This window comes from Cebus imitator, unplaced genomic scaffold (genome assembly GCF_001604975.1).
Source record: "Cebus imitator isolate Cc_AM_T3 unplaced genomic scaffold, Cebus_imitator-1.0 Scaffold277, whole genome shotgun sequence".
NCBI lineage: Eukaryota > Metazoa > Chordata > Mammalia > Primates > Cebidae > Cebus > Cebus imitator.
The window spans coordinates 1113403-1129399 of record NW_016107592.1 but is presented as its reverse complement, the minus strand read 5'-3'; the positions used below and the strand labels follow the sequence as shown (position 1 = coordinate 1129399).

Genomic DNA, 15997 nt, shown 5'->3' with positions numbered 1-15997 from the left:
CACATTCCAGGCCCAGCATGGTGGCTCATGCCTGTAATCCCAGCACTTTGGGAGGCCGAGGTGGGCGAATCACGAAGTCAGGAGATCGAGACCGTCCTGCCTAACATGGTGAAACCCCATCTCTACTAAAAACACAAAAAATCAGCCAGGTGTGGTGGCACATGCCTGTAGTTCCAGCTACTCAGGAGGCTGAAGCAAGAGAATCACTTGAACCTGGGAGGCAGAGGTTGCAGTGAGCCAAGATCATGCCGCTGGACTCCAGCCTGGGTGACAGAGCAAGACTCTGTTAAAAAAAAAAAAAAAAAAAATTACATTCGGAATTAGGCTTCAATGTATGATTTTTTGGAGGGGTGACTTTCAGTCCATAACATTGCTCATCTGGAAACCAATTTGAGAACCACTGGCCTAGATCATTACAAAATGCCTGGGCTTGCTTTATGGCTATTCCCACTCCCTAATCATTGACCTTAGACCAGGATTGTAGGATCCAGCCCTGGACTCACTTCTGAGAGAAACTGATGCCCAGCACAGCCTCCTACAACTGGAGAGGACCCTGGCTTTGATGGCCCTGGCTGCACTCTGGGAACAGGCTGCCATCAGAACCTGAGTATCTGTCCCTCTTCCCTTGAGACACTGCTCTTCTGTTTGTCACCCTTCAGTCCTGACCAGTGATCTCCCTGTTTTATCAAGGCAAAGCACCCCCACCCTGGCCCACCTCTTTATAACAACATCCATGTGGATGCATTCCAGGCTTGCTATGGCTACTGCTACTGCTGTCTGAACAGCTTATAGCACAGTAAGTTATAGTCTCTTCCATGTCATGGTGCCTGTAGCATTCATCAATTTCAGCAAGTGTCACCATGAGTGATACAAGTGTATGACACAGCTAAGTGTCCCTCTGCACAGGCCATTACAGCTGGCAGCAGGCCCAGGGAGGTGAGAACTGGAGACCCATTTGGCTCCAAGTGCCCAGGTTGATGTAGAAGTAAATGTGCTCCAGCCGTCCCCCCTCCACGGCCCCCATAAATGCTTTGTATTCTTGGCAACTTCTACAACTACCCTCAAAGTTTCCCCAGGTAAGCTAGGGCTCCTGCTCTCTCTGAGTCTTGGTACAATCTTTTCCCTTTCCCTCATCCTTCCATCCTCTCTCTGTGCCAACTTTTACCCATCCTTTGAGGTCCTGTGCACGAACGAACTCCACTAGGCAGCCTTCCAATGGCAACCCGCTCTCCCCTTCCTCTGAAGACCTCTGGCACAGAGCATCTCCACCTCTGCTGTAGAAATTTTATTCGTAAACGCTTCACCCTGACCTGTTCTGCTCAGCTCAGCCCCTTAGAATTGGAAGTTGTCCTCTGCAAGATTTTAAAATGTACTGAATGAGAAATTATTTGATTACTAAAAGTCATGTGTCTGCAATGCAAAACATTGAGAAAGTACAGAAACATAATAATAATTATTGTCACCATTCCCAGATTTTATTTTCCATTTTGCTGAGTATGATAGGTTTGTATGTGTGTGTATGTAAAATGCAGTTCATAGTGTCATACTCTATCGTTTTAGATCACACTTTTAAAATATTTTTCCAAGTCACAATTTTAATGGTTGTGCAGTATTCCATTATATGAATGTTGCATAATTTAGTCAATACCTTATTATTGGACTTTTAAGTTCTTCCCTCCCCCTTTCTCTCTTCTTTCTTCCCCATTATAAATAACACTGTGATGAACATCAATGAATATAAATTGTTTCTACCCCTGCTTGCTTTTTTTATAAGTTTTTAGAAATAAAATTGTTGAATCAAAGCTTTCAACATGTTGAAGCTCTTAATACATGTCAAATAACTCTCCTAGGAAACTATAAGAATCCATACTTTGGCTGGGTGCAGTGGCTCACAACAGTAATCCCAGCACTTTGGGAAGCCAAGGCATTTGGATCACTTGAGGCCAGGAGTTCAAGACCAGCCTGGCCAACATGGTGAAACCCCATCTCTACTAAAAATATAAAAATTAGCCAGGCAGTAGTGGTACATGCCTGTAATCCCAGCTACTTGGGAGGCTAAGGGAGGAGAATTGCTTGAGCCTGGGAGGCAGACATTGTGGTGAGCCAAGATCACACCATTGCACTCCAGTCTGGGCAATAGAGCAAGACCCTGTCTCAAAAAAAAGAAAAAAAAAAGAAAAATCCAAACTTTGTAGAAAATCCACATTTTCTAATATTAAGGTCATATTTGTTGTTGTTATTACTATTATAATCACAGCTTTTTATCTTTTGGTCTTATCACAGCTGTACTTCAGTGAACATCTATTTGACTAGCCATAGAATATGTATGCCTATGTGTAAGGTTTGTGCTAAGTGCTGGGGAAAGGGAAGTACAAAGTTGACAACACCTAGTGTCAGCCGTCAGAGAGCTTTCAAACTAGTACATTTGATGAATAGACGGTTGGATGGATGGATGGAAGAATGGATGGATGGATGGATGGACGGATGGATGGATGGATGGATGCATGCATGCTTGGGAAATGTTTCTTTGCCATCGGTTTTCTCAACACATTGCCATGAATATAAGGGGAAATGGGAGCTCCCATAGGCTTTAAGTCCCAATGGAATGTCCTGGGGCTGTTCAGGAAAACTCATTCTGGGAAAGCAAAGACTGCTTTTGAGAACAGACAGAGGAATCCCAGTGCAGAGGCCTCATGCCACTCCTTCCAGGGAGTCTCACCAGGCCTGAAATTTCAGAGCCAGGAACCAATGGGGTCAGCCACCAGTAATATGAAGGTGATATAGGCATTTGGCCACAGAACTGACTTCAAGTAGTGGCCCAGTGTGGGGCCACAAGACCTATGGAAGCAGCTATGCAGAGCTGTTTGCATGACCCACAGGAATTTCTTGCCCGCTGACACCACACCTATCACACAGTTCTTAGCCGCTGCTGAGAGAGGCTCTTCTGCCTCTCTTACAGAGCGAGACCAAAGTGTAAGATAAAGGAAGGGGAGGTTTTAGAAGCAATGAGCTCTGGGCTGTGAGCCTCTTTCTTCCTAGCCAGAAGCATGTGCCTTGCCCCTCTCCCTGTTGCCCCATGAGGCAGGCTGGCTTCCCTGAGCCAGCTGCTGAGCTGCACCTGCCTTGAAAAAAAGGCCCCCGGTTCTTAAGCAGGGGATGAATATTCATTGGCATGAACCTTTGCAAACTCATTTGGGGAAAAAAATAGATCAGAAGAAGTAATCAGATTATTAAAAAGAAAGAGCAAGGACAGAAGGTGGCGGTGGAGGGAAGAATCACATTTAAAATGCAAGGAGAGACTTCCTCCCTGCGGTGTAGCTCTGACCCCCTCAACCATGCACTGAGAATAGTTAAGCTCTCCCACATTTATGCTGCATAAAAATGTCTTTGAGGCCTCATTTGAGAGGGGGAGGGGCAGAGGTAATATGCACCCTCCATATCTGAAAATTATAAAATAATGTTTTGAGGTTTTCATTTTATCTTCCTTTGATATCAAGAAAAATTCTGAGCGCTAAAGAGGCTCTGGTGAGTGCTGAGTGACAGGTTAAAGGGCTCCAATAAAGATTAGATGGTCCACTATCTCCTGAGGAAATTGCATGAAAGTGGTTATTCCCTCTTGCTTCTATTAATTTCCTCTTCCTGGCTCCTTGGAAATGCTTCATAACCTGATGCTGCAGATGGGGACAAGAAGCGCTTTCCATTATCTCAATCACTGCACTGTTTATGAGACACTTAATCTGTTTCTTTATAAAGTAATAGTACTGTAGGTGATGAACTCAGTGTCACTGGAAGTCCACATGCAGGGAAGGGAGGAGAGGGGTGTCTCAAGAGCATTGTAAGAAGCAGGTAATTTGCTACGTCGTTGAGGTGCTGAGAAGTTGGGTGGGTGTTTCAAGGTGACCTTCTGGATACCAGCCAGAGATGATGTGTATCCATCCCTTGAACAGGGAGACAAATGTGTTTTGTCTGTTGAATGGAAAATATACATACCATACGTTTAGGCATGGGGTGCTCAGATCTTGTCTCCTCCCCTTTTCTGAAGTTGGGGGTGGTGAAAGAGATGTGTAGGGGGATGGGGAGAGGGGTGCCATCCAAAAGCCTTGGCTATGCAGGTTTCTAGGCCTTGTGTCTGAACTTTAGTCACTTACAATGGAGGAAACCAAACCCCCTTCTCTTAAGGAAACAAGGCAATTATTGTAGGCTTCACTGGTGTTAAAAACGTCCAGCCCTCCAAGTTACAGTGTCCCACTGACAAAGGTCTTAATGCAAATACACAGGTGCAGGTGGTTCTTCTCTTTCTGCCCACCTCCTGGAATAGAATGAAACCTCCTCCTGAAATCCAATGCTGGGCAGTTTCTGATCTAATTTCCCTTCCTACTTCTCCTATTCCTCCACCTCTATTCTTCTCCCTTTATCTTTTCCTCTCCTTCTGAATTTTGCCTCCTAGTGATCACAAGAAACTGTTTAATCATTGCCAAGTACCAAGAAATGGGACTTTTTTTTTTTTTTTTTTGAGATGGAGTCTCGCTCTGTTGCCCAGGCTGGAGTGCAATGGTCTAATCTCTGCTCACTGCAACCTCTGCCTCCTGGGTTCAAACGATTCTCCTACCTCAGCCTCCCAAGCAGGTGGGATTACAGGCATGTGCCACCACTCCCAGCTATTTTTTTTTTTTTTTTGTATTTTTAGTAGAGGCAGGGTTTCACCATGTTGGCCAAACTGGTCTCAAACTTCTGACCTCAGGTGATTCACTCGCCTCAGCCTCCCAGTGTTGGGATTACAATTGTGAGCCACCTGAAATAGCACTTTTAACCATTATTTAAAGCATGAATTCTATGAGAAAATATAGCACAAATGTGGTTACAAATTATAATCTAAAAGGTTAATAAATGAACTTAAGGAATATTGCTTCTTTTATAAAGTAACAAAATGTTTCTCGTGAGTCTCATAAGGAGAGTCCACAAAAGGTGTACATCCAGTCACCTGGTCCCCTGTGCCCACACAAGCATGGCACAGATCCTGCTGTGTCAGAAGCAGCATTACATCATCCACCTCCCTCACCAGGAAGGGAGCTTCCTAAAGTCAGCTACCCCATCGGTGCCCTGTTCTATTCCTCCAGCCTGGCGCCTGGCTAGGAGGCGATCCTCAATAAATATTTGTTGAATGAGGAGATCCCAACTGTAGCAATAGTGCTGACCATAAATCTGTAAAGGAACTCCTGAGTTTTGAAATGATATGAAAGCAGAGAACTCTGTTATTTACCTCAAATTGCCTGAAAGTGCTGAGATGTGTTTGGTTAGGCTACCACCACATTTAATTACTATTGTTTGAAATTGTAGAGTCTTTATGCAGGTGAGCCATCTCCAGGCTGCCAGGGTCCCCACCACTCTGCACTGTGTGACTCCCGGCTGCTTTACATTGTTAAGTGACAGACCTGGCTCCAAAGGCCATTTGCTTTTGCTTCTCTTGGCCCGAATATTCTTCATCAGAATCCACCCAGAAGCTTTATTTATCACCCCAAATTAAAGCTGCTTTTTCTCAAGGCAGCATAGTTTTCTTATTTATTTTTCTCTGTTAAATTTCTGGTAAAACAACAATATTGTTAACTTCTGTTTCTTATTAGTGGCACCTAATACAAGATAAGTTAAAAAGGTTTTGTGGATTATCCTGGCACTTTAACCCTTGTTTAAAGCATGAATTCTATGAGAAAGTATAGCTCAAGTGTGTCTACACACAGAAATCTAAAGTTAATAAATTACTGGGCATATGCCCAAAGGATTATAAACCATTCTACTATAAAGACACATGCACATGTATGCTTATTGCAGCACTATTTACAGTAGCAAAGACTTGGAACCAACCCAAACGCCCATTGATGATAGACTGGATAAAGAAAATGTGGCATATATACACTGCGGAATACTATGCAGTCATAAAAAGGATGAGTTCATGTCCTTTGCATGAATGAAACTGGAAACCATCATTCTTAGCAAATTAACACAGTAACAGAAGACCAAACACCGCATGTTCTCACTCATAAATGGGAGTTGAACAATGAGAACACATGGACACAGGGAGGGGAACATCACATACTGGGGACTGTCGAGGGATGGAGGACAAGGGAAGGGAGGGCATTAGGACCAATACCTAATGCATTGAGGGCTTAAAACCTAGATAGGTGCAGCGAACCACCAAGGCACATGTGTACCTTTGTAACAAACCTGCAAGTTCTGCACACATATCCCAGAATTTAAAGTAAAAATAAAAAAATAAGTTTAATAAATGAATTTAGGAATAGTACTTCTTTTATAGATTAAGGAATACCTAGACAGATTTTATTAAAGTATTAAGTTATAAAATCTGAATATTAAAGAGATTCATACATTTTGTAATTCTATGTAAAATATATTTTGTAGATATGATTCACCCATCATACAAAACAGAAATAATATATGTAGAAACACATTCTTTCATCAGGTTTCAGGATTTATTTGCCCACCTTGGGACTCCAAACTTGCATTCTGACCCTGAGTTCCAAAAGTCCCTGCAGAGAAACCTTGTTTTTTTAAAAGGGAGTGGGTAAGTTGGGGTGAAGAGGAGTTAGCATTATTTAGCACACACTGATGCCAGCAACATTTCATATTTGAGTTTATTAATTACTAATGATTTGTGGTAGTTATTGTGAGAAGTTTGTGGTTCTTTTTTATAGACCTTTCATACAGATGAGAAAATTGAGGCTCTGAGGGATGATATAATTTATCCGTGGTCACCCAGCTAGGAGCTAGCAGAGCCAAGAATTGAACACAGGACTGCCTGACCACTGCCAAGTGCTTGTTTCTCCAGGGAGGATGGAATCAGACCTCCTCCTGGAACCTCTCTCCTTAACCAGACTTCACTCCTTAATGTTCAGCTTGGACCTCCTCCCCTCCACTTCCTCCTCTCGTGGAAACCTTGGAGCTCAGAGACTCAGTCACCCAGAGCTAGTGTTGTCCATCAGAAACCTCAGAGGGGGACCTTTCCACATCCCCCACCCCCGCCACTCGTGGATATTAGAACAATTGTTTATGCTGTTAACTTATTAAATGTAAAGTGAGAAGGCTTTTAAATGCTGGAAGGAAAGGAAAAACACCTTGTTCTTCTTGGACTGGCACATTAAGAAAATTACAGCATGGCAGGGGCCAACCATGAATGCTTCAGTTGTCACCACTACCCGTCCCCCACTTTCTGGTGACAGAGCTCCTGCTGGGTCCAGGCAGCACAGGCCTGGGATTTGTCTGTATTCACTGGCTGCAGAAACCAACAGGGCCAGGAAGGCTGGGGATTGATTAGGAAAAGAGCCAAGTGTTTCTCGCAGGAGATGAAGAAGAGATATGGAAAGAAGAAAAGGAACAGAAGAAAAATAGAGGGAGGGACTATATTGAGTGGGCTTGGAAAGACAGATTAGTAAGCCGAAGTCTCGGACACATTGGGTTTGTCATTAGTGCCTTTCCCTTGCACGTTTTATTTATTGGGTCTTTAGTAAAGACCCAAACAGTACTTTTTTTCTAAGTTTCTTTAGAATGTGCTGAGATGGGTCAGTAAGTGGCCCCTTTTTACATGGGTCACAACTGGCATTTTTTCCCCCAAACTGGGAAACAACATTCACTCCCGTGTCTTCCATAATCCCAGGGGATGCTCTGCAAAGTAAAGTTTATTGGTGAAAAAAACGTAGCATTTGTAAAAGTTCTGAGAAATCCTCAACAGAGAATGAGATGAACTTTTGAAATCCCCATTTCAAAATATCTGGCCACAGTACCCTTTTGTCATAGGTGTTAACAATCCAAAGAACGTGACCCCATGGAACACATTTGGCTGTGTCATTCCAGAACATTACGTTTTGGAGATTCCTTTCTGTCCAATGTGGGCCCCCACCCAGCAACTGTCTGGAGAAACTGAAACCTTTTCCTCACCTTAAGTGAGCAATGGAGTGAGAGAACTTTCACAGCATAGGAAACAATTCTTTCTTCTTGTCTTAGCAGAAAAGCAGTGGATATTTTTCAAATAGCTTTTGTGTATGTCATCGCTATCATTTTTCCCACTGTGTGATCCTTGGTAACTTATTTAACCTCTCCATGTCCCGGTTTCCTCATTAGCAAAATGGAGATAATAATAGCTACCCCATAGAGTAATGCATGTAAAGCACTTAACAAGACAACTTAACAGATGGTGGCTACTGCTATTATTAGAGAATACTCTGCACTTTCCAGGAGAGAACAATACATTTGAGAAGATGAGCTTTCTCTAAGTAGAAACCATTATAATGGCACTTCCATTATACAACTTTCACGTTGTATTAGATTTATATGACTTCATTGGATCAAGGGCTCCTTGAAGGCAGGCTCTATTCTTGAATTCCCCGGGACAGGTTTTCAGCAGGGGCACAGTAAGTGTTTGTTGAGTGAAGTCATGAGCTGTGTAAGAAAGCCAAACAAGTTGACCAGTCAGTAAGTTTTACCCAGTCTCAAAGAAGGATGAGCCAGAGTAGGTTTCATAGGACAGGAAGAGTAGGGGCTGAGATGATGGGGAAGGGACTTAGGGGAGAAGGGTGGGCAGGATCAATCTTACGAGGGATCAGCAAGGAAGAGACCAGATTCTGGGCCCAAAAGTCTATAGATAAGACAAAGTTAAAGCTCAGGGGACAGCTTGGAGCCAGACTTTTCAGGACATGACTCATTACAGGCTGATCCCGCAGAAAATTAAGGGTATGTGTTGCACATATGAGGGCCCCTCCAGTGGAGATCAGGCTGTATCCATTGTTACCAACCTTCACCACTGCCATGTGCATGATAGATGACACCAAGTGAATGACACACTCCCTGGTACACTGTCTGCAAAGTCATCCTTTCCTTGCCCCGCCCCCCAAAGCATATGAAAATGCAATTAAGGGAGAATGATGTTGTTAAGGCAGTAACCTTGAAATCACTTTAATTTAGTTTTAAAGAATCACTCATGAATTTCAGCCCTTTACCATCATTCATAACAAGAGCTTATTGATACATCTCATAGTATTTCCACACATACTTCCTCATGTGTGCTGCAACATGGCACTGAAAAACCATAGGTCCAGTCTTTTGTCACCTAAGACCCCTCTCTATCTAAATCATAAGATGAGATGCCTTTAGTGAGTGGCTCAGGGAAAGGCCCTGGATGTTAAGCAGGTAGATACAGGGGAGGGAATAACCATTTACAGAGCACTTATGTCCCAGGAACAGAGCTACACATTGAGCTACATTAGATTTGTTTTCTCAAATCTCTTGACACACCTGAAAGTGAAGAATTATCAATTTTTTTCAAGTGAGAGAGGCCATTGGTACCAAGAAGTATATTTTACAAAGGATATTTGAAGAATAGGAAGTGTTAAATAGGGGTTTCCTCAACCTTAGATGCTCACTTAGTACAAGAGGGGGATCTTGATGTTCTTTTTAGAGACAAAGACACTCGTGTTCCGGTTGTAGGAAATAATTTCTGGCTACCACACTTCCATTAATTATCACATGGTCTCTTTGTGTTCTAGCCTGCCCTGCAGGGATGTTCAAGGCCAGCCAGGAAGCTGAAGGCTGCTCCCACTGCCCCTCCAACAGCCGCTCCCCTGCAGAGGCATCTCCCATCTGCACCTGCCGGACTGGTTATTACCGAGCGGACTTTGACCCTCCAGAAGTGGCATGCACTAGTAAGTGTCTAGTAAGGGCATTGGGCTGGGGAGTTTGGTTCCCTGACAATGCAAGTGGTGGGTCTGGGGCAGGGAAGAGAAGACATCAGCCTTTGATCGCAGAGCAAAGCAGAATTGCTGGCCATGGTGCTGAAACATGCAACTCCTGTGCTGGGAGTTCAGGGCCCTTCTCCCTACTTAGCACTGGGTGAGGATTACGTTTTTTATTTCCCCCTTACTCTCACCCCAGCAAAATAACTTCTGTTCATCAGATGCCAGACTATAGAGTTCTTCGGATGCAAAATCATGATCTATTATCACTTCTTCTAGGAAGTCCCTCCTGGTGCCTATAGCTGAGAATCTCCTATCTCTTTGCTGGGTTCCTGTATATTTGTAACCAGACTCCCCTCAGAGCTCTCATCATTTTATTAATTTTCCAGTTATTCTATACTTATCTGAGTTACCAAATTAAGACTTTTGTGTGCCAGGACCATATATTCATCTTCTTGTGTCCCTTCCAATGCCCAGTCTGATGTAGCACTTGTGCTCCTGTCAAATAACAAGACCAGTGGCCTGACCACAGAGTGCATCTCCAAGGCATAAATTCTAAGGACTGGAGCTAATGCATCAGCTACATCCACTCTCTCATTATCTACTGTAGAGGTAACAGCAGTCTCCCTGCCAAAAATGGGGGAAAGCAGCTATACTCCCTGGATAGGGATGGGAGGGGTGTGCTTTTCTCCAAATATTCTCCCCAATAATTGTAGGAGGAGACAATCACTACTGTCCTTGCACAGTACTTTAGACAACTTGCTCCTACTCCTGTGAGCACTGCAGCCTGGAAATTGGATGACCTCTCTTTTCAGTATTCCCATTGTATTTGGGAGTCAGTGCTCCAGGTTAGCCTCGAATATTTTAGAACTTTCTTCTGTATTGGATAACACTGCCTGGCTCCTTGTGAGCAGGACCTTTCCTTAAACCTCCTTGGATCAAATCCCTTCCATCCATCCCCAGCACAGAAGGCCACAGAGGGATATTTCATACTTTCAGTTTGTTGAGCAGAAAAAGCGACTGGACTCTGAGTGGAAGAATTTCTTAATTCTAGCCTTGTAGTGTATGTAACCTTTGCTGAGTAAAGAGGAGGAATGAAAGCATCTTCTAGATCAAGTTCCTGAGTTCAATCAATGTGTGTAGATTTCAACTGGGGAAAAGATCATCCTCTTGTAAAGTGATTTTCTACAGATCTCTCTCTGGTGGGTTAATATTAACAAAAATGATTGTTTCTGCTGACCAGAGGTCCTGTTTTTCTGATGTTCTGTCTCCTCCACTGATTTCTGAAGTTGCTTTGGGGGTCTTCCATGAGCCAGAAAAGCATACTTCTTTAGATGCCACTTAAGGATGCTGAATCACTGCTGCCTGGATGTTCAGACCAAAGACCAGCCTCCATGATTGTCAAAGTATATGCCCAGGGTCTCACAGTGTTCCTCCTCAAAACATTCCTTTACACTCCTGCTCACAAACCCCTCTCACTGGCCAATCTCCCTCTACAGATCAACCATGCAAATAGGAGACTCAGCCTCCCAGCTTCCACTTCAGCAGACACACCGTGTAAATTCACTCTGTCCCTGGATATGGTCACCTAGAGGAAAGGTAGACAGATGACTAAATGCTCATAATGTTGATGTGGTGCTGTCCTCCTTGCTATAGCACCTCTTTCTTCTCTCTCTCAAGGCCTGTCTTCTAGCCATCTGATCTGATGTACTGGAACCAGAAGGACTAATACCTGGTGGGGAGGGGAACCAGAAATTTCCCAAAGCTTCCAGTATGTACATTCTGGGTACCTACAGTGCCAGGTCAGGTTGTGTTTGTCTCCTGATGGAGACAAACTTAATTTGGCAATAAATTTAATAATAATAATAATAAATTATAAATTATACCTTACAGGCTTCTTCCTCCTGAATCTGGTCCAGTTAGCTCAGGGGTTACATATACCCCCTATGGTCCCACCACAGTGTCCCCAATCTTACCCAGAGTGGAGCTGATTACTAGACATGCCTATGTGTGTGACCACAGATGCCACACCCTTCATATGTCCCTACTCTGCAGATATAGCAGGCTTTAGCATGCTTGGATCAGACCAGAAATCACTGAATCAAAGCCACATGTGGCTGTGGTGGCCAGACCTGAGAGAAGCTCATAGAAGCATTGTCCAGCTCTCTGCCTTGGTCTGCAAGGGCAAGCACTTGGTGAAGGGACCCACAGGGGGGACCAAGGTGCAACACCATGCTAGGAAAAACAACTATCAATAAATCTATTATTTTATTGAACGTCATTATATATTTGATTTATTGTGTGCCAGGAAAGTACTGTATGAAAAAGTCAATTTGTTGGCTTTTATAATCTCATTAGGGTTTCCTTTTAAGGCATTCTAATTGGAGGTGCCATCTGTTCTCTTAAAAAGGCATTGCACATCACCACAGTAAATAATTTTTCAGATACAAGGAGCATATCTGGAGTTGTTGAGACAAGGCATAGCCCTGTACTACAGCCTTGGGGCTCCTGCTGGTTCAGCAGGTTGAGCAGGGCAGGCATGCAAGGGCCCAGCTCAGCCTGAGACACACTGGTTGGGGTGGAGAAGGCACAGGTGCTGGTTCACTTTGCACATTCAGTCTTCTATCCATCCCATCAGGAGACAAGCACAACCTGATGCTTGTGGGCACTGTGGGTACCCATGTAAAGCTTTGTCTTTCTGAAATGTACAGGGCAGTGGACATCTACAGTGTTCAGGTCCTGTGGGCACAAGGGAGGGAGTCAATACGAGGAGAGATCAAAAGCCAAGCCTGGGAAATCTGGTGGGGCCTCAGGTTTAGCATGTCACTGTTGACTTTAAATGGATTATATCAGTAGTCACAGTCATTCACTGGCAGTATTGGGAAGTTTATAAAGAGTTTCAGAACTTTAAAATGTGCCATTTAACAAGGCTATAAAACCTATAGTGCACTAAGAATTAATATTTTTAATGAATCCTGTTAATCTCTTGAGGCTGGCACATGTATATTCATTGTATTTTTGTAGTTTTACGGGTATTAATTTATTTCATCTAAATATTTAGAATGCATGATACCTTTTGAAGCCCTGTTTAGGCATTTATTTCTTTTCTTTTTAATCTACTGGGAGACCCAGGGACCACCGCTCCCCCAATCCTTGACCTCTGAGATATCTCTGTGTGTCCAGCCTTGTCCTTGAATTTTGTCAGTGGACTCTGCAGGGAGCAGGTGCACCTTAAGGCAGTGTCAAAGGGGCTGGTGTGGGCTCCAGGTAACATCAGAGAAGGGTGGCTTAGAGAGCTCTGTGTTCTGAGTCTGCAGTCACATCACTGCTGCTGGTCTCTTGATGCCTAGCTCCCTTCTTCCTTCTTCTCTCTTCTCCCTTCACCTCTACCCAGACCTGCAGCTTTAGATCTTTCCAGTACTTGCTCATATCCAAGATGATGCCTCTTCAAACCTAGGCCATGTATGGAATGAGGTGGGAGCTTAGGGGATAGCTAGAGGCAGGTGACAAGCGACTCCTCACCACTCCCTGCTCATGAAACTCCATGAATAAAGACAGCCTACCTGGACAGTGGGGACCACCTGCAGTGAGGAGTTATGGCAGGGAAGGGCTACTGACAGCAAGGGGAGGGGCTCAGATGAGAAGACAATGGGGGGGGGGACAAGGGGAAGGTGCAGCCCCACCAGCAGGGAGGGGTTGCGAAGGTTATGGACAGGAACCAGCTCTGAGCTTTGGGCTTGCTGTGCTTCTGCTAAAAAAGCCGCTGCCTTCCTCCCTGTACTGCTTCCTGAGGCACTGCCCAGAGGCCCTGAGTTTCCCTGGTGAATCCTGGCATCCCTAAACCAACTCAGTCTTGAGTGGGTTCTGGGAAAGCTCATAGAATCGTTGATTTCATGTAGTGGGTGGAAGAGGGGCTTTGGCACTTCACAGACAAAAGTTTGAATCTTGATTCTGTCTCTTACCTTCTCTGTGACCTTGTTATAATTCTTAGCTTTCTTACATTCTGTCATTTTATTCTCACAGCTTCATAATAATGTATGCTTTTCTGAGTTATTATGAAGATTCAGCCAAATAGTATTGTAGAGTCCTTGGCACAGTGCCTGGTTCATAGTAAACTCTCAATTGATGTTAAAACTTGCTTTGGTTACATCCCTGGAAAGTGTGAAGACTGCAGCAGATATTGAAGCTTCCAGCATGAGAGGATGTTGGATATCTGAAAATAAAAGTGATGTTGTTGGGGGAGCCCAGGCCTGATGCCATCACTGAGCATCACAGCAGAATCCATGGGATGGTCCCAAACCACACAGTTGCCTTGGCCTTCAAGATTCTGCAGAAAACAAATGAGAAGGTGACTGCCCTGCCCTACGGCCTGACATGCAGTGGGAGGCAGAAGGAGGCACAGGCAGAGCTTCTGAAAAGCTGCTGAGCCCGCTCCCCCTGGATGCGAGAGGTGCCGAGAAGCTGGGCAGGAGCAGTGGCCCACAATACTGGCTTTCCATTCCCAGGCAGCAAAGGTCTAGCAACGCCTCACACTGAGACAGGCTTCCTTCCACAGGAGGGCCAGATGGCAAGGGAGACATGGTGAGGGCAGCCAGGCAGAGGGGCAGCCAGGAATGCACACAGGTGCACAGCACTGTGAAACCCAGCACTGCAATGGAGGGCTTGGCTTCTGTTTTAAATAATTTCTAGTTTACTGGGGGACGAAATGGAAAGGAGGAATTTATGAAGCAGGTGAAAATAGATAATTATGCCTTATAAAATTGCTGTCTGTGAAAAACTATACAGAAAGACTGGTCTGAAAATAATTACCTTGTTACATTGCTGACCACAAAAGACCCTTTTCTGTCACTCACATGGTAGACATTTTGATGGATCACAGAGGCAAGCTAGTGCTTGCCTCGTTTCTTTTATTTCTTCTTCAAATGCAATGGACTTCCCTCTGCAGTTTTGATCATAGAAATAGAATGAAAACGGGGCTCCAGAGATCACTGTGTCCCCTGAGCCCACCTGCCAACCCCTCAGATGAGGGGCACAGTGCCTGTCGGGCTGTTGGGGTTCCCCTGGAGGCCATCCCTGCCCTCCTTCCTGGCTGACACCGAGAGGCAGGGAAGCTGAATGGTAGGGGCAGGGGCTTTGAGTTTGGCTCCTGACAGCGAGACCTGGGGCAAGTTACTTAGCCTTTTGGAACACAAGCTTCCTCCTGGTTAAAATTGGGTATGCCGGAACTCAAATTAGGAGGTTGTGAGAATTAAATGATGGAAAGCAAGTGAAACTCTGGGATGAAAACTCAGGTTTGTCTGACTCCAATGCCATGACCTCAGTGACAGCTAAAATTTGGGAGCTCTGAGAATGATGTTGCAAACCCTCGTGGCAATGATGGCAATTGGCTGTTACTCTCACTTTTGAATCCACTTTGAATAGAGAAGGGTAAGAATCTGCTTTTCCCTCTTCCATTCCTGCATAGTCTGATTTCTCTCCTTTAAACTCATGTTTCATTTTTTAAGAGCTGGCAGTTATTTCCCTCTTTTATCCCAACCATCACAGGACAGTGGTGGGGTGGGGGTGGCAGTGTCCCTGTGGGACAAGGATCATATCCCTTGGATGGACTGCCCAAGAGTGGGACATTTCCGGGGATGAAACCCTGGTCTTACCAAGGAAGCTGTGTGGATCGAGAAGAGTGCACAGGGCTTAGAGGGTGGAAATGGCTTTGGGATGACAGGAACAGAAGAATGTCCTCTGCAGGTGGCTTCTGCAGCCAGGTCTGGTGGCCATCAAAGCATTGTGGGTCTGTAAGGACATCAGCTCATAAGCTTTCTGGTCTCAGACCCAGGATCTGCTGGGTCATGCTCAACAAGATCCCCACTGATGGTTTCCTTTAGGTCCGTGGTTTTAACATGCAGTCCCTGGACAAGCAGCCTCCATGTCACCTAGGAACTTACTAAAAATAAAAATTCTCAGCCCCACCCTGGAGCCACTGAATGAGAAACTCTGGAGGTGGAGCCAAGTTATCATAGTTTAAAAAGCCCTCCAAGTAACTCTGACAGCTGTGAGAGTCTGAGAACATTGCTTTAGAGTTAGATCATGTTCCTCTGTCCTCTGTTTTATGACTTCTGGGGAGAAAGGCTATTGGGTGAATTCTCATAGACTGGAACCACAGGGCCTTCCCCTCCCCATCAATGTCCTATGTGCCAGGCTAGAAGGCTGCAGGGAGGGGGGTTGTGAATATGTGTGTGTGTGTGTGTGTGTGTGTGTGTGTGTGT

At 44.6% G+C, this 15997-nt stretch overlaps 1 protein-coding gene across 1 annotated transcript in view; it reads left to right on the top strand.

The window, feature by feature from the left end:
• The window catches only part of EPHB1 (EPH receptor B1), a 436567-nt gene that overhangs the window by 280614 nt on the left and 139956 nt on the right, over positions 1 to 15997 (top strand). Inside the window, exon 4 of the mRNA XM_017501026.2 lies at positions 9552 to 9707. Coding sequence (XP_017356515.1) covers positions 9552 to 9707 — 156 coding nt within the window. The remainder of the gene's footprint in view (positions 1 to 9551; positions 9708 to 15997) is intronic.